The sequence below is a fragment of the Drosophila serrata genome, unplaced genomic scaffold (genome assembly GCF_035046125.1).
Source record: "Drosophila serrata isolate PLE 108 unplaced genomic scaffold, ASM3504612v1 contig_184, whole genome shotgun sequence".
In the NCBI taxonomy this organism is placed as follows: domain Eukaryota; kingdom Metazoa; phylum Arthropoda; class Insecta; order Diptera; family Drosophilidae; genus Drosophila; species Drosophila serrata.
In genome coordinates this window covers 3,418,498-3,441,887 of record NW_028257082.1, presented here as the reverse complement: position 1 = coordinate 3,441,887, position 23,390 = coordinate 3,418,498, and the positions used below count along the sequence as shown (strand labels likewise).

At 43.3% G+C, this 23,390-nt stretch overlaps 2 protein-coding genes across 2 annotated transcripts in view; both read right to left on the bottom strand.

Annotated features, from left to right (window-relative positions):
• The window catches only part of ktub (Tub domain-containing protein ktub), a 26,282-nt gene continuing 2,892 nt past the window's right edge, over nt 1–23,390 (bottom strand). Inside the window, exons 2-6 of the mRNA XM_020946706.2 lie at nt 1,882–2,155; nt 1,343–1,813; nt 1,094–1,284; nt 855–992; nt 1–790 (exon numbers count right to left, since the gene is read on the bottom strand). Of these exons, the coding sequence (XP_020802365.2) occupies nt 521–790; nt 855–992; nt 1,094–1,284; nt 1,343–1,813; nt 1,882–2,155 (1,344 nt within the window). The 3' untranslated portion in view covers nt 1–520. The remainder of the gene's footprint in view (nt 791–854; nt 993–1,093; nt 1,285–1,342; nt 1,814–1,881; nt 2,156–23,390) is intronic.
• Nucleotides 3,209–6,643, bottom strand: LOC110179246 (glycerophosphocholine phosphodiesterase GPCPD1). Its single transcript, XM_020946705.2, has one exon. The coding sequence runs from the start codon at nt 5,319–5,321 to the stop codon at nt 3,276–3,278; it is 2,046 nt and encodes a 681-aa protein (XP_020802364.2). The 5' UTR covers nt 5,322–6,643; the 3' UTR covers nt 3,209–3,275.

The window sequence follows — 23,390 nt, the reverse complement described above, 5'->3', positions numbered from 1 at the left end:
TTTTGACGATCGTACTCTGTTTATTATTATCTTCCGTTTGCATTTGTGTGATATTGACTCTTAAATACGTAAATAGACGAATCCTTACAATGAAAAATAAATCTTTGATCGATAGCCGCTTAAAGTTAAATGTTTAGAGCTCAGCAGAAATTAGTAATGCTCTTTTTAACGACTTATAGTAATCGCTTTTGATATAGTTTACATAATATATTCGTTCTCCAGTTGTTGCTATATGCGGACTATAAAATTGATATTTCTTTTGATGACATTTACCTCGATTTGTGAACTTATCGCTAGAGGGGGGCACATTAAGATTTAGAAAATAATTTCTTATAAAATCGGTGAGCACATTCTGAATAAATGTCGTAAATAATGGGAGCTACCTCAATAGTATCTACTTATATATCAACCGATTTCGTGTTCTGCGAGTGACTAGATTTCCAAGACTTTTCTCAAACTATGCCTCCAGATAGCTGTACATAAGGCAGCGGGTGACCCGACTATCCAGGCAGGGACAGACTCACTCACAGGCTATTTTGCCGTCAAAACTGCTAAGGGCTATGGCAAAGGCCTGCATCGCACACAGGGGATAGCGAAAGTCCATGGTGAACACATCCTCTGAGGTGCGACCGAATTGCATGACTATGTACTCGGGATCGGAGTCGTGGACCAGCTGAAAGTTCTTCACCGACGCCTGGGTGACGCGTCCGTGAAAGTTCAGTACATAGGACTGGGTCTCATCGTTCCACACCGGCGTCTTGTTGTGCAACTCCACAATGTTGTCCATGTTCTGAAGATGGGAGAATAAATTAGTAAGTAATAAGAGAATACTCTTGATGTTAATTAAGGCTCACCTTCATTTTCCACAGATCGAGAATGCCCTGCTGCTTGGGATCCGCCGAACTGATCTTGACACGCTGATCATCCTCAGTCATGCCAGGCAGTATCACAGTCATGTTGCGCGGTCCCTTGAAGCCCAGAATGTTGGTGTCCTGTGAAAATTGTGAAAAACATAAAGTGATATTTTAAGAAATTAATCATTTCAGGACTTTACAACGCACAAGGTCCATTAACGTTTCTGATTATAACTTACATAAATTATGACAGCCAGGTCCAGTCTAGGACTTTCCGAGCTCTCCTTGCTGCCGTTGTCAAAGACCGTGAAGGATGTACCAAAGACATTGGAGCGAAGCTTGCCACAGAAGCCATCGGCGTTGCGGGACAGATCCGTGGGATCACAACTGACTATGTAGTTCGAGGTCTTGCTCTTCTTACGTTTGCGGCCTTCAGAAGGAATCAAGTGCGTGATAAGTGTAAACTGGAGGATAATATCGTAACTCACCTCCAAGCAGGAATATCTTCTTGCCGTAGTCCCGCTCCAGATGAAGATAATAGATAGGAAATAGACCTCGATCCATGCCCTTGCGATCGCGTGTGATGCGACACTTGTAGAGGACGCCCTGCGGCGCTGGCTGCATCACGAACTGGTCAATGTTACCGATGACATCACCCTCGGACTCCCCGCCAGCACCGTTTCCCGTTCCATTGCTGCTGCCGTCCATCGCTGTGGCATCCTTGAAGGGTGACGAGGCCAGGCCGGCGGGACGCACTGGCGCAGCACCCGCCACATTGCGATTGGTATAATCATCTTCGTCGAGGGTGTCGCTGAAGGAGTGCTGGCGGGCACGCGGTCGCTGTGATTGTGTCGAGTTGGCGCTATGCGGGGCTGTCTGCTGGTGCTGCTCGATCACCGTCACCGGACTGCTCTCGTCGTCCTCCAGCTCGTGTGACGATATCTCCTCGATCAGATCAGCTATAAGATCAATTAAATGGAAACTTTGCAGTTCTTATCACAATTTTTCAAAGAGTAGGAGAACTTACCCTCCTGGTTGATGGTGCTTAAGCTGCGCATGTTGTTCGAGTGGTTGCGACTCGTGTTCATGGCAACTGGAGCGCCGCCTCCGGGACTGCCGTTGGCCAGTATCTGGTCCGGATTCTGGGGTGAGCTGATGAACTGCATTGGTCCGTCGTAGGCGTGTAGCTCCCGGCTGTTGCTACGCATCCCGGACATCGGGCGGTTGATTTGAAGATCACTGGCCTGGACCATGCCCGGCGAGGCCCGCTTTTGGCGGATGTAGGCCTCCATCAGCTGGCGCTGCAAGCAGATAAAACAAAAACATTGTTTACTTCGCGCTATAATCAGTGGCCACTCGAGGAATGCAAACCATATAAATTTCTTTGATTAGATTGGGAACCACCTTAGCGGTGGTAATGAGACAGTAAATCAAATAATTGTGATTGCTGTGGTGCACGTCCAGGATAGCTGATGGCACCGTAACCGTAATTATTTTTGATTTACCAAGCCACTACAATTCGCTGGTAAAATTTTTCCGTATCCAATTAGGCGGCCCAGTTTCGAGTTGCTGCAACAAATTGCAACAAAACTGAATTTACACCCACGGAGCAGATAAATAACCGTAATAAATGCCTGAATATTTGCATATGCATGGATACCCCTAATCCCCGCCAGCGGAATGCACAACGAGCTGCAGGTAATTGGCCGCGATGGGGGGAAAAGAGTGCCACGAATCGTGCTGATCCATCAGCATCACCATTGCCATCGCCCCAAGCTCCATCCCATCCTCCACGTTTCCCAATTCCATTCGCCACTCGGGAGCTCTCACTCAATGTTCTGCGACTGGTAACTGGTGGGTGTGGGTGTGGGAATGCGAATGCAAATGGACGCGGGTACGAGCCACCGTCAAATGACATGTGGGACAGCGGTTGATGGCAATGATTTCATTAAAGATTTAAATTTCAAGTTCACGTTCATGTTTGCCAGCGCAAAAACAAGAGCCGTATCTGTCAAAAGTTGCGCTGAAATTGCGCATATAAATCAAAGGGAATATTCGCTCCCTTTCCTGCTTCTACCCCTCACAGGAACTATCTACCCAGGCAGGATATAAAATGTGATATTAAGGCACAAGATTGGCTTCCTCACAACACTCGGGAGTTGAAATATTACTGTAGAAAAATAAAAATGAAATATTTGACTTTGAATAGGACTAAGTTTGTTGTTCTTCAAACAAAGATAAAATGGGATACTAAAACGGAAATGGAAAGTACTAAAAAATTTCAACCGGAAATATAGTTTTCTTTAAATCCTTTTTAATATCTCTTGCACTTTCTTCTTGAACAAAACTTTTCATTATTTTCATCACGTTTATTTGCTTGCATAGATATTATTTTTTTGTTTAGGTTACAGATCTTTGGTTCTACAGGAGGTTAACGTTACTCAGGATGCTCTCGATGGTGGAGTTCACTTCGCGCTCCTTGGCCACAGGATCGCACTGGAGCTGGAAGTAGCCCGGCAGGTCCTCCTCCGCCTCAAAGGCACTCGTCCGATTGGCGCCTATCCAGAGGTCCAGCCTGTCGTAGATAACACCGGTGGGTCCTTGCTGAAGGAACGAGTCAATGGAGTTCCGATCCTTAAGGTCCGAGCCCCAGAGCAGGACAATGGGAACCTGGGCCTTGCACCGCTGCACCAACAAAGGATCCGTCTTGAAGAAGACTGCATTGGGCGAAACCCCACCCAAATCGAAAGCCTGGGCAAAGTTTACACTCTGCTCCACTGTGCTGGTGCGGGGATCGCTGAAAGCGTTCTCCTTGCTGCTGGAGAGGAAGAGCACCGGATACATGTGCTGCTTGAAGCGGAGCAGGGAGCACAGGTCCGCGTCGAAGCTCTTTATAACGTTGAGCCTTCCGCAGCCGTATCGCCGTACCACTGCCAGGATGCGATCCGCAAACAGGTTCTTGTCTATCGTCTGCTCGCTCTCGAACTGGCCATCCGCTTTCTGCTGGGGCCACTTGATCTCGATGTCGAAGCCGGTGGTTAGGTTCACGCGTTCAAAGAAGTCCTGCAGTGTGGGAAAGAGGCGTTGTTCCGGCGGTTCAACGTTGTTGTGCGCTGGATACTCCACAATTTTGTTGCCCACAATCTGATAGGTCTTAAGCTCCTTCAGCTGCTCATAGGTGATGTCCTTCAGCAGCACTTCGGTCAAGTCATCACGGCTCGTTGGCGTCTTAGAGTCGATGCACACGCGAATAGAGAAGTCATGGGCGATGATGGGCACTAGATCGCTGGTGAGCTGGACATCAAACTCCACAAGGTCCGCTCCCAGCTCGGCGGAGGCCAGCATCGAGGCCACTGTGTTCTCGATCAGGGGAGCCGCATTCGAGGTTACCGTAAGACTCTTGCCCAGTCCCCGGTGGCCGATCTCCAGAGCCGTCCAGTTGCTTCGCCAATAGTTGGCGAAGCTGGTGCGCAGGTCGAAGCCGTCCTGTTCCATGGGTCGGATGAGCAGGTATTCCAGTCGGAGTACGCCCACCACTCGCTGCCAGAGCGGAGAGATCAGGGTGACGGAAACGGTACCCTCGCTGCCGGACAGGGAAGTGGGATGCAAATGAGCGTAGCCCAGCAGACGGACCAGGCTATCCTCGGGCTGCTCGGCATAGACTTCCACCAGATAGGCCACTTGCTCCAGCTGTTCCAGACCCACGTGAAACATAAGGATATCTGCGGCGGAGAAGGGCACTCCGTACTCTGGCTGGACCCGCAGCTTGCTGTCCCCGTAGGCCATTCGCACGTATTCCACATTGGCGCGAGCCGAGCTCAGGATGGGTGCCAGAGTCTTTGGATCCACGGGTTGCAATCGCAAACGCAGCTGGCCGTGTCCTTCCTCCGGCTGCTCCTCCAGAGTTAGCACGTCGCGGAACACCTTCAGTTGAAGGATACTGCCGGAGTCCTGAAGCCAGCCACGCGACAACTGTCGCTCCGTTCCAATGAGCCCGAACTCATCGCTGCGGTTTCCAGGGAACTTGGTGGTGTTGAAGGACCTGGCCATGACATGCGACTCCCAGCGACGCACCTGCACGGCGCCACTCTGACCCACTGCAGCCGCAAAGAATCGGTATTCCACACTGCTGTTCTGGGGGATTTCCACGGATGCGGTCCACACATTATGAGTGGCTGTGCGATTGAGAAGCACTGCCTGTCCCGCCTGCCAGGCGCCCAAGACGGGCAGGTTGCCCACCAGTGCTGGGCGCTCGAAGGCCGCCAGCTGGGCTTCCGCTGTGTCCGGCAGCGTCAGCGTGAAGTTGAAAAGCAGCGGGGCATTCCGCTTGAGCGGCACGTAGCGTCGGGCCGCATAGTACTTCTCATAGTAGGATGTGTCACAGAAGGTCTCCACCGGGAGCAGGCACAGAGTGCTCAGCCAGGCGACGGTGAATGCCACGAAAGTCTTTGACCAGGACATGGACATATCGGCTGTGTCCGCCCTCGATGGCGATCGCGGTGCTACTGACGAACAGGGGCCGCGTTTTTTGGGGAAACCTGACCAAGCTCTTATCGCTGGATCGGCGGCAGGAGATTTATGGCAGTGGCCACATTTTCGATCAAGTGAGCGACGCGATAAGGTGCCGATGGCTATCGGAGTCTCGACGCGAATTTGAAATTCTCGACTCGTCTGGCCCGTGGTCAAGCCCGTTCTGTGCTCGCACGTGTGGCCTAGACTCGTGCATTTAGCTAGAGATACAACTAATGATACAGAGATAAATACACCTACAGATACAAATACATCTAAAGATACAGATACAAATACATAAGCCGCTGCAGATATTCGTACTGCGACGTGCTCATCAAAAGCTTTTGGGGCACAGTGCCTACGTCATCGTCATCCCGGGTGGCCATAGTGGCCGCAGTTTTAAGTGAATTTGATTCCCCGAGTGTTGCGCAAAAGCTTTACCTTCAGGGGCTGCGGGCAGGGGATGCCAGGGAATGACTACATACCATATATAGTATGGCTCTTATAGTACGTCGCGCAGCTCCCCTTATGTGGTGGCTGACCCCTAGTCGGGCAATTTACATGGTGAAAGTTTGTCAGTTTGCCGTGTAATTTATCCGCTTCGCTCAATTACGGATTTCGTAACGTTTTGTTCTTTCTTTTTTTTCTGTTTTCCTTGGGCGTCGCAATAATAATAATAACAGCAGGTACAGTTCCGTTAGAAATGCTCGAAGGGTAATCAGCTGAGAGCGCCCGTAATTACATTGACTCCTCCCGGCGCAGTGCCATCCTTGGAGGTGACTTTGGCCTGGGCTAAAACTAAAACTCGGAGGCACGTTCTTCTTTTTGTCTACTGTTCTTTTTTATGAGAAAAACGCGATTATGTGAAAATTCGAAATCAGTTGGCTGCCAAGAAAAACTCAAGTACTGAGCACGTACGACTCACACATGCACAAAGAGGAAATGCAGAGCTCTTGAGAAGGGGAAAAACAAGAGACGTTGCCTCCGGGAGAATCGGAAAAAGCTGTAGAGGCGAAAACTTGCAAAAAGTCAAAGTAGAGCACAACAAAACACACAACTCTTCTGCGTGGCTCGTTTATGGGTTGACATAAATAACGAGTACCGAGAACGGAGAATGCATAAAAGTAAGCTCAGTGCGACGCTTCTAGCTGATGGAGTAGTCAATGGTGCAAGGCATTAGGGGTAACTTTGTAGCACTGTCATCTGGCGCATCTCTGGCCACCATAAAGAATGTAACTTTATTACTTTCCATAGAAGGGGTGCCAATTTTATGGTACTTGTCCTGTGTTTAACAGGAAAATGTTATAATCAGCGAATAAAGATACAATTTTATTAGACTTGGGAGTTTAAAATCTCAAAATATCTTCCAAGCTTCGATATATATATTTATTAAAATGAAATTAAAGACAAAATAACCATAATAACTTATCAATTTAAAAATACATCTCCTCCAAGAGCATAAAATTGCCATAAAACCTGTGCTCTTCAGACCTAATCCCTCGCTTATTATATACATATAATAATAAGGTTTTATTATTTTTCAATTTCTCACACACACGTGTACACAAAGTCAAATTAACGAAAATATACGACTGAAGGGGGGGGGGGGTCAACGGGGTGCGATGTTGTAAACGGGTAAATGTGCAAATGTTTCTCAGCAACTTTTTTGGGTTTGGCTCAGCGCATTTATTTTAATTTGGGACCAGACAAATTTGCGTATACGTAACGAAGGGGTCGCCATAAAAGACATAAGCACAGGGCACATGCACACGCACACGTGCACACGCAGCTTAGGGAAGGTCAACTGTTGTTCGGTATGTAGCATACTTTCGGGGGTCGCGTAATAAAATGATTACTCATACGCCCCGTGCGCAAAACAAGGAAATTGAGAGCGTCAGCAAGGCAAACAGGCCGAATTGTATGGGATTGTGGCTCTTTTGTTGTAGCCGCCGCCGCCGCCGCCACTTGTTTGTTGTTTGTTATTTGCAAATACGACAACAGCCGGGAAAGGCAAATCAACCCCTTCGTCCTTCCCTTTATCCCCAATCCGCCATCAGCCATCAGCCAGCTCTTGAGCTGGCAAGAACCGGCTGCTGACGGTTGATGTGTTTTGCCATAAGGGATTATATGCACGTATTACAGCGGCTTAAGTGGGCTTCCGCAGGGCCAAAAAATGAGAAAGGCACCCTGAAAAAAAGTTGTAAAAGTTTCTCAATTTAGTAAACAAAATTACTGAATATATTTAAAGGCATTCTCTCGCTTATATTGCTTCTAGTTTAATAATGTGATTAATTTCCTATTCATTACACACAATTGCTTGAAAGTAAAAAGTACTATGTACGGGCCGGAGCAAATCCTTGTAATATGGAAAAACCTTAATAGAGTTCGGTAAAACCTGAAAGCCAAGTGTGTAACTTACACTTACGCACATCCAATAGCCGATGGCCTGGAAAAATGCTCATCAATTTTCAGCCTGGTCAACAGACAAAAGCAAATAGCCTGGGATGTATCCACGATCCGGCCATTAACCCCTGAAGTGTGGGGGGAAGTCACGGAACTGGAACTGCGTGAAAACTATTACGAGGGACATCATCATAACAGCTTTTCGCCTTTGCCTTTGCCTTTGGCACCCTCTCTTCCCCCGCTCGTGTTGGATTTGGCCATATTGACATTCATTTACGTGCTCGCTTCATTAAGCCATAAGCCGGGGTCGTGTTGGGTCGGATGTGTCATGTTCACACAATGGAGACACCAACCCAAACACGAGGATGCTGCGAGCCCAATGTGTTCCCAAAATTGGATAAAGAGCTTGCGGACATTGGCTTATGGCTTTGGCAAACGAAACAAACTGCTCAGTCATTTGCAGCTATAAAAGTTTTTCAGACAAGTCCTTACAAATATTATTTGGCAACAGAGTGAAGCTTCAGCAGGACATTGCGGTTAGTCAGTTTCCTTAAATAATATATATCACTAGACAAACGGAGAGTTATATGTACAAAATGAATGTGTGGAATAAAATAAACAATGATGACTAGTTGATGCATTTCCAAAAAAATAAGAAAGCTAAAACAAAAGTTTCGAATGCACATAAAATTGTATAAAAAGAACTATTCGATGGCCAGCTTCCGGCGCCGAACAAACTGTTAAACTTTTGTATTCATGGAACATTCGATATAGTCTTTCCCAACGTTTTACTTCGTGTGTTTGGTTTCTAAATATACAAACACATGACTGCACCGACCATTCAATATTTGCAAGCTTTAAAAATTTAATGAGTCTGCTGTGCTCTATTATTTTTTCCCATGTCAGCCTTGGTCCCTTGTGTTTTTGAGGTCAGGTGAATTCAATTTCCGGCTCGACTGGGAAACAAGTTAATGCTGGGATCCATTGACCGAACTCATTTGGTTTAGGAAACATGACCACAGAGAAAAGCCACATTCAACTAGCCAAGGATGTGAATGCTTACGGACAGATGAACATTAGAGCTGGAAGAACATACATATATAGTATTGATTGAATTTAAGGATTTTGCGTATTTTAGGATTATAGGAAGGGTCTTATAGTTTTAGTCAGATATCCTGAAATCAGAGAAGGAGTCATTTCCGACCCTATAAATCATATATATTATTGATCAGCATCAACTGGCGAATCATTCTAGCCATGTCCGGTCAACAAAAATTTTTCAATTGTTTTTTTTTAATTTAAAAATTTTATAAGGGGTTACACCGTTAAAATTGTCAAAAAATGGCAAAACTTTGAATTCTTTTTTAATTTTTATTTTGGTATGCAGATTTTTAAAGCTAATAAAAATTAACACTGAAAAGCTTCCCGAATTAAAATTAAAGCATTATTGGCCGAGTTATGATGCCAAAGGATATAACATTTTTCAAAGTAAGATACCTTTCCTGTCTAAGTTTTTATTTATCAAAAATAAATTTTGACTTTTTAATTGTCTGATTTCGATTTATAAAAAACTTTCCACGAAAAAAAAAACAAAAGTAAAGTTAACAAAACTATAATTTACTATCGGCAGCTGTGCCAATCGATAATATTGATGTTTATTGCACCTATTAGTTGCTATCGTTGACTGTACCAGCTCTACTGTCGCTTCTTCCGCCTTTTGCATAAAGCCAACTGACATGCTGCCTTTTCCTTTATCCGGGTTTGCAGTTGTATGTTGGCCAACCGCAAGGCAAAGCAACAAATGGGAACAAGAAAATTGCTTTGGTTTCCCCGAGCCCCCCGGTTCCCTACATCCTTTCCCCCCAATCGTCCTGGTTTTCCTCCCCATCTTCTTCCGCTGAATGTTTCTTGGCAAGTACTTTGATTTCCGTCTGTGGGGCCGCCTGACAAGTGCAAATTCCTTCGCTCACAGCCCACTGACAAAGTTTTTAAGACTCGACAAAGCCACTTAAGGACACAAAGTCCCGTCACAAAATACATTTGAGACGCGTGAGATCCTCGGGCGCAAATTAGTTACGTTTTTAGTGTAATTCTCCCCCTTTGCAGGCCCCGTTTGTATGCAAATTCCGAACAATAACAAGGATAACAACAAGAGCCAACAAGCAGACAAGAAGCGACATTGACTGCGGCTTTGTGTGTGAGCGTGCGAGCATGCCCCCATGTGTGTGACCCTAGTTCTGTGTGTGTGTATGCGTGTGAGCCTGAAAGTATGCAGCGAAATGCGACGAGGAGCAAGTGCCTGAAGAAGTGAAAAGGAATAGAAAACAATCGCGATGCCAACGCGGTCACATTGAGTCATGTGTTATGATATTTTTGAAAAATAAAGGCACATGCATGCTCTTGACTTGGGGGTTACATTTTATGTGGACTTTAAGGCTATACAATTCTAAACTTCTTGACTCATCCAACTTTACGGCAAATATATATTTTTAACTCGTTATGGAACTTTATAGGAACAGCTTGAAAAGTCTATAAAGCGAAAGCAAATATGAACTATCTGAAGTTAAACAAGAAAATAAGTTCTTATATCAAGTTCTTATATCCCTGCAGTTTGCAATATAATTTTTGGATTCAATCGCAAATTTAGCATAACTAAGTTTCACTTAGTTCCAAGTTTCGGACTAAAATTATAATATCCTGCAAGGATATAACAATGTAAAAAAATAAATCAGTTAGACCAAGGCTAGTTATTTGTACGTTATCGTTAGCCTTTTATGAACTTAGAAGTTATATTTAAAGGACTTATGACCAACCAAGTCGAGGCCACCATGCAGAGAAGTCACAGTAATTTTGCCTCTAGCGAATCCCGGCTTTTGTTCTTCATATTTGTGGGTGTCGGAAGGCATGTGTCCGCTTGGCAGGGAAGGCTGACTAACAGAAAGTCCGTGAGCCACACTCGTTAGCAGTGGGACACATGGTCCCAGCCATCTCTCCCTGTTCACGCTTCTGCACCTGCCCCGGGACTTCGGGACGTCGGGACTTCGGGACATTGGGCAAACACCCAGGAGGCGGATTGTGCTGGTCCGCTTACCCACAGAAAGGTCAAATCAGTTTCCATCGTGGCATGTGTCCGCCTGGCAGGTCCTCCATCCGATGTCCCAGAGTGCCCGGGGGACCGCGAGCCTTGACGGCTTGCCGTACCGGATTCCCCGGATGTGCCACGTTCCCCGGCGAGTGCTCGGCGAGGAGAATTGTTTGTGCGGGGCAAACATAAAGAGTTGGCAGGTGGCGACGAGTAAGTCCGTTGCCAGGCTATTGTTGCCACGGGAATGCGAATCACCAGAGTACGTCGTAGGTAAACAGTAAGAAAATATCCTACATCTTTTTGGACATATGTGAACTTAGAAGGGAAATTGCTGTGAAATTTGCATTGAAACCTAATATAAATTTAGTACATTTTTAACTATTTGCACTATAAAGTTGCAATTCTAAAACAAATTTAAAGTTTTCCTCTAATAAGGAGTTAAATTCTTTCAGTGTCCTTAAATATTCTGCTCCATTCTGTTTGCTCTCTGGTCGATGAAGGTGTGGAGGTGCTGGGAATCCAAATATTAATGGGTTTGCCCTGTTTGGAGGAGAGACTTTGGACTCTCCTTTGTTGCATGGTGCAGTTCATACAGGAAGCACAAATATAGAGTAATGGGAATAATTAATATTAGCTGTATACAGTTCTTGCCAGTTCCTGGAAAATTCATTAGGTCTGGTTTCATACTTTCATACCCTTCCAGGGTATTATAATTTTAGTCCGAAGCATGCAGTGAAGGAATCATTTCATTTCTCTGAAAGGGTATACAAATTTTGGTTCTTTTCTTTTTCATACAGAATTACATTTAAATGGAATCCCAGGGGAAATAATTCTTTTAAATAACCATATATTACAAGCCACATTTTTCAATTAATTAAAAACCTTATTAGCTTTTTAACCAAGATACACAGAATTTTCTTTTGCTGTAATAATTTCAAGTTAGCGCAAAAAATTGCTGCTAACACGGCTTTGGGAAAACAGCAACCATTTCTTCCGGGAAATATAGTCATTTCGCGCACGAAATAATAAAATAAAAATCACATATCAAAGCCGCATGTGGGTTGAGCAAGTGTAACTATTTTTTTTTGGGAAAAGAGGATATAAAAATTTCAAAATTGAAAAAGTTTTGGTTTTATTACGTGGGAGAAATCTGTTGGAGCATCGCTTTGTTCTTCGCCAAATCCCGTGCAACTTTCCCTCCAACTATTCAATAGTTACTCCAGTTTTATTTGACTCAGTTCATAAAGTTTCGAAAAAAGTGCTTACAACTCACAAAAAACTTACCCGAAAGAAGAAATTTTTAATTAATTAAAGTGCTTCTTAAGCCATTGTGTTGACCACGAAAAACCGCATTTAAAAATGCAGAAAATCTCTAAGGTATTTGGCTGAAAATATTTTCAAGTCTTTTGTTTCCTTACTTAACCCGCAACCCCGCCCACTCTGCCCACTTTCCACGGCTTTTCAAAGCCGTCAAAGTGAATGGCGAATGAGCATCTGCAGTCGTTTCAGTTTAAAGTCCCCGAAAATTGTGGCATTTTAAGGACTCTCGTAATGTGTGCACATAAAAAGAAGACCCCGCATGCACACATGGACATGCCTTGCATTCAAGGATACTCGAAACACCTCCCAACGCTCTGCGCTCGCATTCTTTGGTTAAGTTTTTCCAGGCAGCAGTCTCCGGTTCTCCGTTTTTATTTCCCTGGTTCAATATGGAAATCCTTCTCCAACCGCACACATTTTCCCCACTCTCTCCTTGGTTCTGTCTCTGACATCCTCACATATTTATTTGCTACTTACGAGATATTACTTTTCCTTATTTCCCTCCTTTGGCTAGATAAATTTTCTTTCATAAAGATGACTGCAAAATCCGTGCTCAAGATATTCCTGTTGCATACCAAAATGGTTGGGACCTTGTCGAGGCTGAAGTTTTTGTGCGAGGTTAACCGAGGTGAGGCTTTGGGATGGTGGGAACTGCGGTCACCCTTGGGACTGGGAAAGCTGAGTTTCTTAAGGTGACGAAACTGTGTGAAATATAAACAAAGTTGCTGCGAAAAGTATGTGACAAATGGCAAGAAACTTTGCGAGAAGGATAAATACGATGCGGGGAATTAATTCAGTTGAGACTCTGCAGGGCAGACAGGATACCAACACATGTTTGGGTTATATGTGGGTATAACACGAATCTAGGGCAGCTTAATTTTGATTTTGTATCAAAAGTAATCCCAAGCAACTAAAATTCACAAAGTAAATTTGGGTTTTTTCCTGTTTGAAAAGATTTAACTTATTTTCGCTGGTCAAAAAACATCCTCTGACCAATGAAATCCTAACTTATGGTCCCAAGGCAACCAGAAAAATGTTGTCGCTTCTTCTCAAGTTAATCGGCTTTGGTCCAAATATATATATGGCTTTTTTCGCTAAGGAAACCCCCTTTTTTCCCAGAGAGCTGAAACGATTACCAACTGCATATGTGTGTGCCAGTCAGAGGCTGGGCCAGCGGATAGAAGGAGTTGAGGAAAATCAGCTTTGGTATTTTACAGGCAATTGGAAACTTTCAATATAAACGCTTCTGTGTGCCTTTGATTGCGGTAACTGGGAAATGGCAATGCGAATGAAACTTTCAACGTCCGGTGGGACCAAGACCGGACGGATGGGGCCATCAACGAGCCACAAGGGAATCGAGAAGCTCCTTCTTCCTGCCTGGGAGCAGGGCAGACACATTGAACACATTTAATGCCCATGGATATTGCCTGTCGTCAGGCGAATGACTCGATTGAATATTCATGCATGACGAAGGGCGAAGATGAGGGTCGGTCCTGTCAGTACAATCGTTTAACCACGTTCCCCGGGGCCAGCTTTGCTAATTTACTTGCAATTATGATAAGGCCTTTTGCGCTTGACAGTAACTGGACAGGGATTTAACTGGATTTGCCAAATTGTTATTTAATTAGGGTGACGGCAGAGGCAAAGCCCTGCTGGCATGTATTTACATTCAGGCTTATATTGTCGGAGCGGAAGCCAGGGACAGAGATGGCAGCAGCTGCATTTCCGTTTCGTTCTCCTTTCGTTCTGGCGAAACTTGAGCGCAAAATTGCAGCCTACTTAGGCGGGCTCGCTCGCCTTGAGTGCGTGGCGTGAATGGGAAAAGTTTCCCTTTCATCTGCAGGCTACAGTCCTGATTGCGTATCCTTGAAAGAGCCAACAGCAGTGGCAGTTGTGGCGTATTCATCAAGTGACGACAGTTTTAAGCAGACAGTAATTATTTTAATTGCATCTGGGGACAGTTGTCGGGGACGTGTGTGGGAATTCATACGGCATGTCAACGCTAATTAGCCGGATTAAAACGTATTGAGGGGAAATTTTCAGAGTTGAATAATTCAACTGACTCCGGGGACAGGTCTTTAAGCGAAGATAAGTTCCCATAAATCATGCAGAGAAGGACGCAAATAAACAAGGATTTTAAATAAAGTTTTGATTGATGGGCTCAAGGATGAGCGCTGGCTCTGAATTAGTTGAAAGCACGCGCAGACCAGAAGTTTCCCCCTTCGGTATATGGACACAGGATAGCAACCAGACGTTGCCTTGGCACACTCCACTCAGCCAAGCGTCGCTGCGGCAAAGTTTTATCAATAAAAAACTCCTCGCAAGTTGCTGTTGCAACATGCAACTTTTGCCACTGTCGCAACTATCGCATGTTGCCACTGTTGCAATGGCAGAACTCTTGCTCGACTTTGCCTCGACTGGCTGTCATGTTGTCGTCTTTTGGCATCAAATGTTTTCCCTTCGCATTAAAAGTGAAATTCTATGTGCAATTTCATCTGCACATTTTCCACATTTTCCACTTTTTCCACCCCGTATATCACCCAAAGGGCGATAACAATGCGCCCCCCAATGCGATGCTTGTGTGTGCGAGCGATATCTCATTTTTGAATAGTTTCACAATCGCTTTTCGCGACCTTGATGGGACGTGCGAATGGGAGACCTTCACATTCAATACAGGCACAGGCATTCGCAAAGCAACTCGGAATTCTTGTAATTCGATTAAAATATGCAAATGTCATTCAGTAGGAAAAACATGACAACGTTTCAATCTCTCCAGGTGAAGGTATTCAGGTTAATTATACTGCTCGATTAATTATCCCCAGCTTGTCTGCATAATAAATAGCTTTGCCCATTAATCCGATGTATTGCGGCCGCCTTGAGCCACAATTAATAGCCGAGGACAAACGGACATTATGATTGTCATATGTCACTGGCAGATCATTAATTCCGATTCGACATTCGATAGGAAATCTGGAGTTTCTTTTGTATACCACCTGCCATGGGCACACACTCACTGCACTCTCACAGTGACGTCAAAAACCGTTGTCCATGGCAACTGAATAAAAAAGAGATTAGACCCTTTTGAAGGGGTAAGAAAAAAAAACTGCAATGGGATTGATTGAAATGCAATCGCGTATACGACACGTGGAGCGACATTGCTGGGGCGTTCTGTTGTCAGTCGCTGTTATTGCGTTTGTGGTTCAGTGTCAGAACAAACAGAAAAGAGGGGGACACAATCGATAAAAAACACACACACACACACACAGGCAGTGTTGTAGGTTCAAGGGGTGCTTAAGGATCTGCATGAGAATTAAATGTGAATCTAGAAGGACAAAAATAAAACTGTCACCAAAGACAGTAAGTACGAATAAATAAAACCAAATAACCGGAGAAATAATGACTTGTTATTTAAAATCAATTTAAAATACATTGTTAATAAGGTAATTATAACAATCTTATAATAATATTGTTGTGACAGGAACTCTCATTCCCCTCCACAAAAACTATAGGGTACGTCCATGTAATCAGAACACCAAAGGTTGTCAAAGAACTGAGTAAACTACAGGTGCAAGGCAATGGCAGTGGGAAAAGAGGAGGTCTACGAGGAGCCTTTAACGATAACTGAGCTAATCCAACCTGAACGCTGACATGCCTGACTGGCGGCCCACTGAGCGGATGGATGAATGGGTGAATGAATGAATGAATGAGTGACGAGGACATTGCCTAGCTGGCTGCCAACAGAAAATGCCAGCGGGACGAGTTCCCATTTCATTGACGGTTCGTGGCACTCGTCCTCACTCTTCCCAAAACTCACATGTGGAACCTTCGATTTTTCCAACATGACAGACCACGTTCCAATTTCAATGAATCGAAGGGCAAGGAGCCTTGTTTAACTTTCAGCCTTCCTCTTGGGGCTCGTGTAATTAAGGTGGAAGTTGAGGACGCGCCTTGACCACTTTCCTCGGTTCTTGGAAGGACTACAAACACACACATACACATTTTCATTTAATGTTTAACTTGAGTCAGTTGAGAGGTCCCAAGCAATGGCTTTCCTTTCAAAGGAATTGACTTTTCCACGATGGTTATTGGAAATATGTTATAACTTTTTTCACATGACTTGTTCTACCTTTATAACTTGAGGTCCTTTATTTAAAATCACTGATTTTCTCAAATAAAATCCAACAGAAAAGTTTTCGATTTAATTTAGAGTAAACTTTGTATTCGCCATAAACCAAGCAAATGTAGCAAATTCATCATATTATTCTAGTCACGTTTGTCAAAACCTTTTGAATTGTAATAAATTGGATTCCCAGGGATTTATTTAAGGTTTGATTTAATTTTAAGACAAGTTTTTCCTGATATAAAACTTACATACTTTAAGATGGAGAAGGAATATAAAGAAAGACTACTTTTCAAGAATTAAAATTTTCGGAATTAAAATTAATGCATTTTCGACTTACTAATGATAATTAAAAACTTGGATTTACCCAAAAACTTCACATATACAAATATCGACTTAATGTCAATCATATATATTTCTGTTTTAAATTAAAATCTTAAAAAAATAAACATCACTTAAATTCATAAAAGTTGTTAGTTTCTTAATTATTAAAACCCAAAGAGTATCTTTTCTACTAAGGACATAAAATAAACAAGGTTACTTTCAAAAAGTTAGGCTTTTCAAATAGTTTATATTATTCCTTAACGTTTTCCCATCTGTAGAAATGAGAATTTCCATTTTAATTGGTGTTTACCCAAGTCAAACATCGCGATTCCCCTTCTCTGTCGAAATTGAAGCCCAGCTACGTTCGTCTCAATGGTGGCGATAAAACAAACCTCTACCACTAATTAGGCCAGGGAATATGGATTCGGCTGCGGGGTGGCATTTGAGGTGGTATTTAAGGGACGGGGAAAGAGTTGGCACAGCCGACACAAAGTTTTCGCTTTCAGCCGCTTTAAGGTTAACCGCAATTAGCTGCCAGCAACCAGCGGGGTTGGGGGCTGTGTCCTTGGGGGTGGGGACGTGGACTGGGTCCAGGCAAACAATCAAAATCAGAAGCTGGCCGCAAATGAGAAACGGGCAGCGCACGAGGAGAGCCGAAAGTGCGGTATGAGGTGGTAAAAACGAGTTGATGGAAGCGCCACAGGCTTCTGCCGCCGGGAAAGTTGGAAAGCGGTGGACAGTGGGTGGCAGCAGGAGCTCCCTAAGACGGAGCACTTCAGGCGAGTTAATTGTTGCATACTTAGTGGGGCAACCAAAAGTTACTGACCGGAAAGCACCACCAACACTCCATAAATGTGCACGACATTGGATTTCTTTTTGTCCGAAATTATAAAATTGTACAACATTTTTACAGCTCCGAGGGAATCCCATTTCGGGGTGTCGACACAAATCTCAGGATGTCCCCGTAGAGAGCCGACAAAAGAGGCGCTAAAAGTGTAATTAAGAGGAGCTTAAAGCCAAATTCAGCGGATGAGCCACCAGTGAAAAACGGACAGCCGCAATGGAGACCCACAGCGGAAGGGACTAGTCGTGTCCTGCAGTCGCTCAATGAATTTCCTCTTTTATGTTTTTCGTTTATTTCCATTTACAACGCCCGGTCTCCCGGCTCACAACTGAAATGGTTTTATTTTAAATGCCTGCCAACAGCGCCGAAAAGTCGAGAGCAATAAATGTTTTATGGCTGATGATGACTCGATTTGGAAAAATAAACAATGATCGGAACGCCCAACTGACTGTTCACTAAAGGAAAACAAATATTCATACAATTTTTCGCAATGAAAATGAGTTTAGCAAGGCTTTTTCATCACTCTGGCAATAATTATATTGAATTTTTATACCTATATTTGTTTTTCATCAATAAATAATATTTTTTCACTATTTATATTCTGTTTATTAAGCGACGGCACTGAAAAATGAGCTACATTAATCCGAAACTTGGCAGGGAAAACAGACACCAAAATGTGGAATTTAATTACCTAAATGAAAACTCTATTTTTTTTATAATTTTTACACGCTGCTTTTAATTAAATTCCTAATGAGGGGCCCAGCTCTGTGCTGGGGGGCAACGGGGCGTATGATGAAGCTGAATTAATTAGCTTACAACTCCGTCCTGACTGTCCATTTCCTCAGCGAAGTGCCTAAGCAAAGACACTGGAATCTGCGAGGGTTGCTCTTCGAGTTCGTGGGACTAAATCCCCTTTGGCCAGGTGAAAACGACTGCACTTGGCAATTAATTTGCAAAATAAACGTAAATCAAATTGAATAAATACAGTTATTTGCTTATGACAGCTACAAACACACCCACACAGTGGAATATTTTCCCTGGAGGCTGGCTCAGGATGCCGGATGAGAATTGGAAACTGTCATAAATATTGCAAAAGTCATCACAACAGAAGCAAACAGCACAGAACCGGCTGCAGAGTAATTGGATTTGCTTCTTTCTGGTCGCCACGCCGCCTTTAAATGCCCGATTTAAATGCAAATTGAAGTGGATGGATGGATGGGTGGATGAGTAGATGGGCAGCATCCTCTGGAAGCCTCTTCCAGCCGGGCTCAATTGGGCTTGCAGCAGTTTCTCATGCAGCCATTCACGACTTGAAGTCACTTGAAAAAGTCTTAATCTCCGGCCAGACGGCGACGCAGGAGGCGAGTGTCATAAATCTGACGAATCGTGCAAGATGGCAACAAGGAATAATCTGACTATTAAGGTCCATTCGGACATTTTCATTTTGTGCGAAGAAAAGCGCCCAAGAGCAGGACCAGGACTCTCTCTGTGAAAATGTGAGAAATCTCAGTTGAGTGAATGGCAAATGGTAGGGACACCACCACTCCTCAGTGTCTTGTCTTTCCAGCTGCTGTCAGGAAAGCGAAGACTGAGGAGACACTCGAAAAGGACGAAGGAAGGAAAGTATGATTTTGTAATAAAGCGAAGTAAGTCAGCGTCGAGGGACCGAGGACACCGACTTCCCCTTCCTGCCAGAGCGATATTAAATAAGCCATTTTGTATTAACGCTTCCCTCGTTTTATTTTCAATTCAACCGCCATCCTATTCATTCCATTTCCAAATCCTTTATTGGATTTCACCAATCGCTGTGGCACTTGTCATAATTTCCCAATTAACATGCCGGGCTTTATGCAAATGCACAAAACCACTTTATTTTCCTACCTTTATGCATTTTAATTGGTTCTGTCGATATCTGGTCTAATTAGTTTCCAATTGAATGGGAAAAGTGCAAATAATAGCCCCTCTGTTGCCATGAAACGGAATTCGCATTAATATCTGATCAGCCGGCACATAAACAATTCAGGCAGTGCGACACATAAATTATTTGGCAACAACATTTGGCCGAATCATGTCCAGACCCTACTATTCGGACCAAAGCCCCTGCCTGAATACAAATGGCGACGGGCTAAGGACTAATGGCATCGCCAGGACACGAGAAAGTGAAAGCTAAACGAAGTGCTGTCCATTTTGGTAAAGGGATAAAGGATAAACCACAGACCACCCGCCCGACCACTTAATCAGTGACGTGAGCTCTGCAAACTGTCAGCTGCAGCTTCCGGTGCTGCAGCCACAGAAAACCACAGCAAACCACACGTGTGACAGTCGACCACAAAACACAACCGATGTGCAAAAGGCGATTAAAGACATTTTTCCTTTATTGGTCGTTATTCCCTACACAGGCAGAATATACTTTCAATTGTAGAGCGATATTTGCAACGATTTAACAGAGGTTTGTATATGATATATTTACAATTAACTGGGAACTAAGTTGCTTCACATTTTCTTTGTTTTAAAGAAAGCTTTAGTAAATAAAACCTTATAGTAAATTAAACCTTTTAGAAGAAAAAATAGAATTCAACTCTTTTAAATTTCAGATTTATTAAGGCAATTCAATCAGCATAAAATAAAATAAATAACGTATTGATAACAATATTTATCATAATCATATGGAAATTTAACTTTTACACTTGAAAAACCATATTTAAATTTTGTAAATTTCTTCTTTTCAGGATTATTTCTCCTTTAATATTTTTGAATGTCTCTGTCTTTTTAGATTTTCTGTGACTGTGACAGTATTGCTAAAATTTTGAATATTCGCATTAAACTAAGCCTACATAAATTTAGCCAACTGTGACATATTTAAGCCACTTAAAAACCTCTGAAACAAGTTTGCCAATTAAATCAGATTTATTCATATTTGTAATGAAAACAAATTGTTTAGCCTGTGTGAAATATTCGCTAAATTCCGCAAACAGTTGCACGTTGCGAAAAGTGATCCAAAAGTTTGCCCTCTCTTGTTCGTCACACCACCACTCCCAAGGATGTAATTAATTTGCAACATGCAGTCAGCTCGTGGTCCTGCTCCTGCTCCTCCTTGGCTGCTGTATATGCAAAACTTTTCGCTGGTGTGGCTGACGGTGCCGTAGAAACTTTCTGTCTGATAAATTGAATCAACTAAGGCTATGGCCATGGGAGCCGTCAAATTGCAATTAATGGAATTCGCAATCGAAATGAGTATCTGCTGGACATTTCTCATTATCACAAAAACGGAACACTAAAGTTTATTGCAATAAAATTATGCACTTGCAGTGAGAATATATGGTTTGATAAAGCATACAAGTCAATTTATTTATATTAGAAACTTTATGGATAATTAAACCTTAAAGGTAAACTATCTGCTATTATTAAAAATCCTTTAAAAGTATTCTCTTGAAAATGTATACCCAAATTTCAAGTCTTATTCCGTACCTAGTAACCTGACACTGAATGTCGGTTTTCAACACGAACCAAAGCATAAAGTTTCCAGTGCTCAATGTGAGATGAAATTAGAGTCCTGGCACTTGGTCACTAAGCTGCAAAACTGCCAACTGCCAACGTCAAACTGCAGTTTCAGTCAAATAAAAATGGCAGCATCACAAAACGAAATGAGAGCTGCTGAAAAGGCTCTGAAATGCTTTTATCCAGCAATTTATTGCCAGCTATTAGTATATGTGTCCGAAATTGTGTGCTTCCATTGAAAATGAATTGCTTTTTGGGTAACCCGAGTATTAGAGCAGGTCTATGTTCTTTCTAGGGGCGTTTCAATACGTGGTTTTATTTCTTCTCCTTTAGGAGAAACATTCTGCGAAAGTCGTCCCGGATTAGGGGGCGCTTAGGTGCGAACAGTTTGCAAAGAGCTTGCCATGAATTATAAAAAAACATCGCTGGGCGTTTACGGCTTTGCCTGCTATTTCGACCTTGGCGGGGTGAAATAAGTGAATTCGCATCGCATTTTTCCCCAGAATTTAAAGGTAAGTCAGGGGATTTTCCGCAAAATTGTTCATCAAATAGTTTTGCGGCAAAACGGCATGAAATTCCTCATTGAATAGTTGGGAGAAAAAAGTTCGGCTCGTGGCGGGTATTTTATTTCCGAGGCCTTTGAAAAGCTTTCAACAAAGCACTCAATCAGTTCCTAATGACGGAACTAAATGCGCATCTAATACCTTGTCTCATCCTTGGTCATATTAAATATTGAAGGCTTCGTCGACTTTGATGGGCTGACATTCGAGAAGTTTAGTGAATTTTCGATTCGATTCGATTGGTCGCCGTTCCAGCCGGTTTTTCCACTGGGTCCGTTGGGTCAAGAACCTCGGAATGAAAGCAACAGAGCCCAAATTACAGGCTTGGAACAAAAGGAAAAGCCGTAAAGTCAAGTGACGGCACAAAAACCAACTAAGGTGGACCTTAGTTGTAACTGGATTTTAGGGGAAACTACTTAGCCTTTCGTGTTAGCCTGATCTTTGATACTATATCTTATACATCCATTTTTAAAATAACTTATCAATTTTATAAGGAAAATAAAATTGTATGTAGGGGTTTGGAATGTGCATGAAATAAAGCACAAAAAAAAATTATTTATATGCATAAGTTCCTGTTCATTTATTTTTATTATTTTATAAATATTAGCCTTTTTTTTAATATATATTTTAAATCTCTAATATTTTCCTCACAGGATCACCCTATTCTGCTTGTATATTAAGAAAGTGAAGGCGGTGCGTCATATCCGGTTAGGGCTGCCATATTTATTGGCTGTCGTGTGAGGGAAAGTGCGAGGAAAGTTTTAGGGGAAATCGAACATTATGCTCACACGTGGAAGGGGCGAGAGCAATTGAGTGACTTATTACTTCGCATTATCCTGTGGCTTAGTGCGCCGCCTCAACGCGGACAGCCATCGATTTTGTGACCTCCTCGCTTAACGCTACTTCATGGGCGACGGCGAACATGAAAACAAATACTAAATACTCGTTTTGTTCATATTTCTAGTTAGTGTTGTCTGTCCCAAGTGTCCTGGCTGTGTGACGATATGTGCGGGACAGTTGCCCATAGTTACGCAGGACCCAAACAACGACGTTCAGTCAGTGCGATGTTGGTGCGGGGGAGTCCAGGACGAAGTCTTCATTAATCCTTTGTGTATATTTAGCGACCGCTTTATGAGTTGACGGCCATATATCTTCCTGTTGATTTATGCCAAGTGCAAATTGGCTTCAGTGTTCCTTTTCACTTTGTGACCCCCTTTTTCGTTTTTTATGGCCGAAATAAATTTGGCTTTATTTTAACTCGAGGAAATTACCCCAACGTTTGTCCAGAGAGATGAATGGTGAATGCAATCCTTGCAAAGGATTCTATGCTTCGGCATGACTGGGCGTTAGTTGGTAATTTAATGTATGTAAATATATTTTCAACCCATATTTGAAGCTTAACTTTAAGAATACCATACCCATACTAATCCTGGGGATTTGTTTGGACAAGCCTTAGTGAGAGGCAATCATGGAATGTGTTTGACCAAATAAGAGCATTAAATCAATTAAATTTCTGTCGATATGAAATCCCATTCGAAACATTTGTTCCGGACAATAGCTTTTGATTCTAAATTGTCTTGGAATTATGCTTCCATGTGGTCCTGCCATTAAGGAGCCTCGACGACCCGTGAAAAGCTTTTGCATGTTTTATAAGCCAGCACGACACGGAATCGAACCAGCTCAAGCGACCTGCAACTTGCCACTTGGCAACCACATCGAAGTCCTTCGATTTGGGTGTCAAAAGTGGGCGGGATCGCAGCCCGTGCCACCAACATAATTAGGGCCAATGACAGTCCCTTCTTGTTGCAGCCAGTGCACCACCCAAGCCGCACTCCCGGAAGCCTTCGGCGGTTGGCTTCGATTTATTTGGACC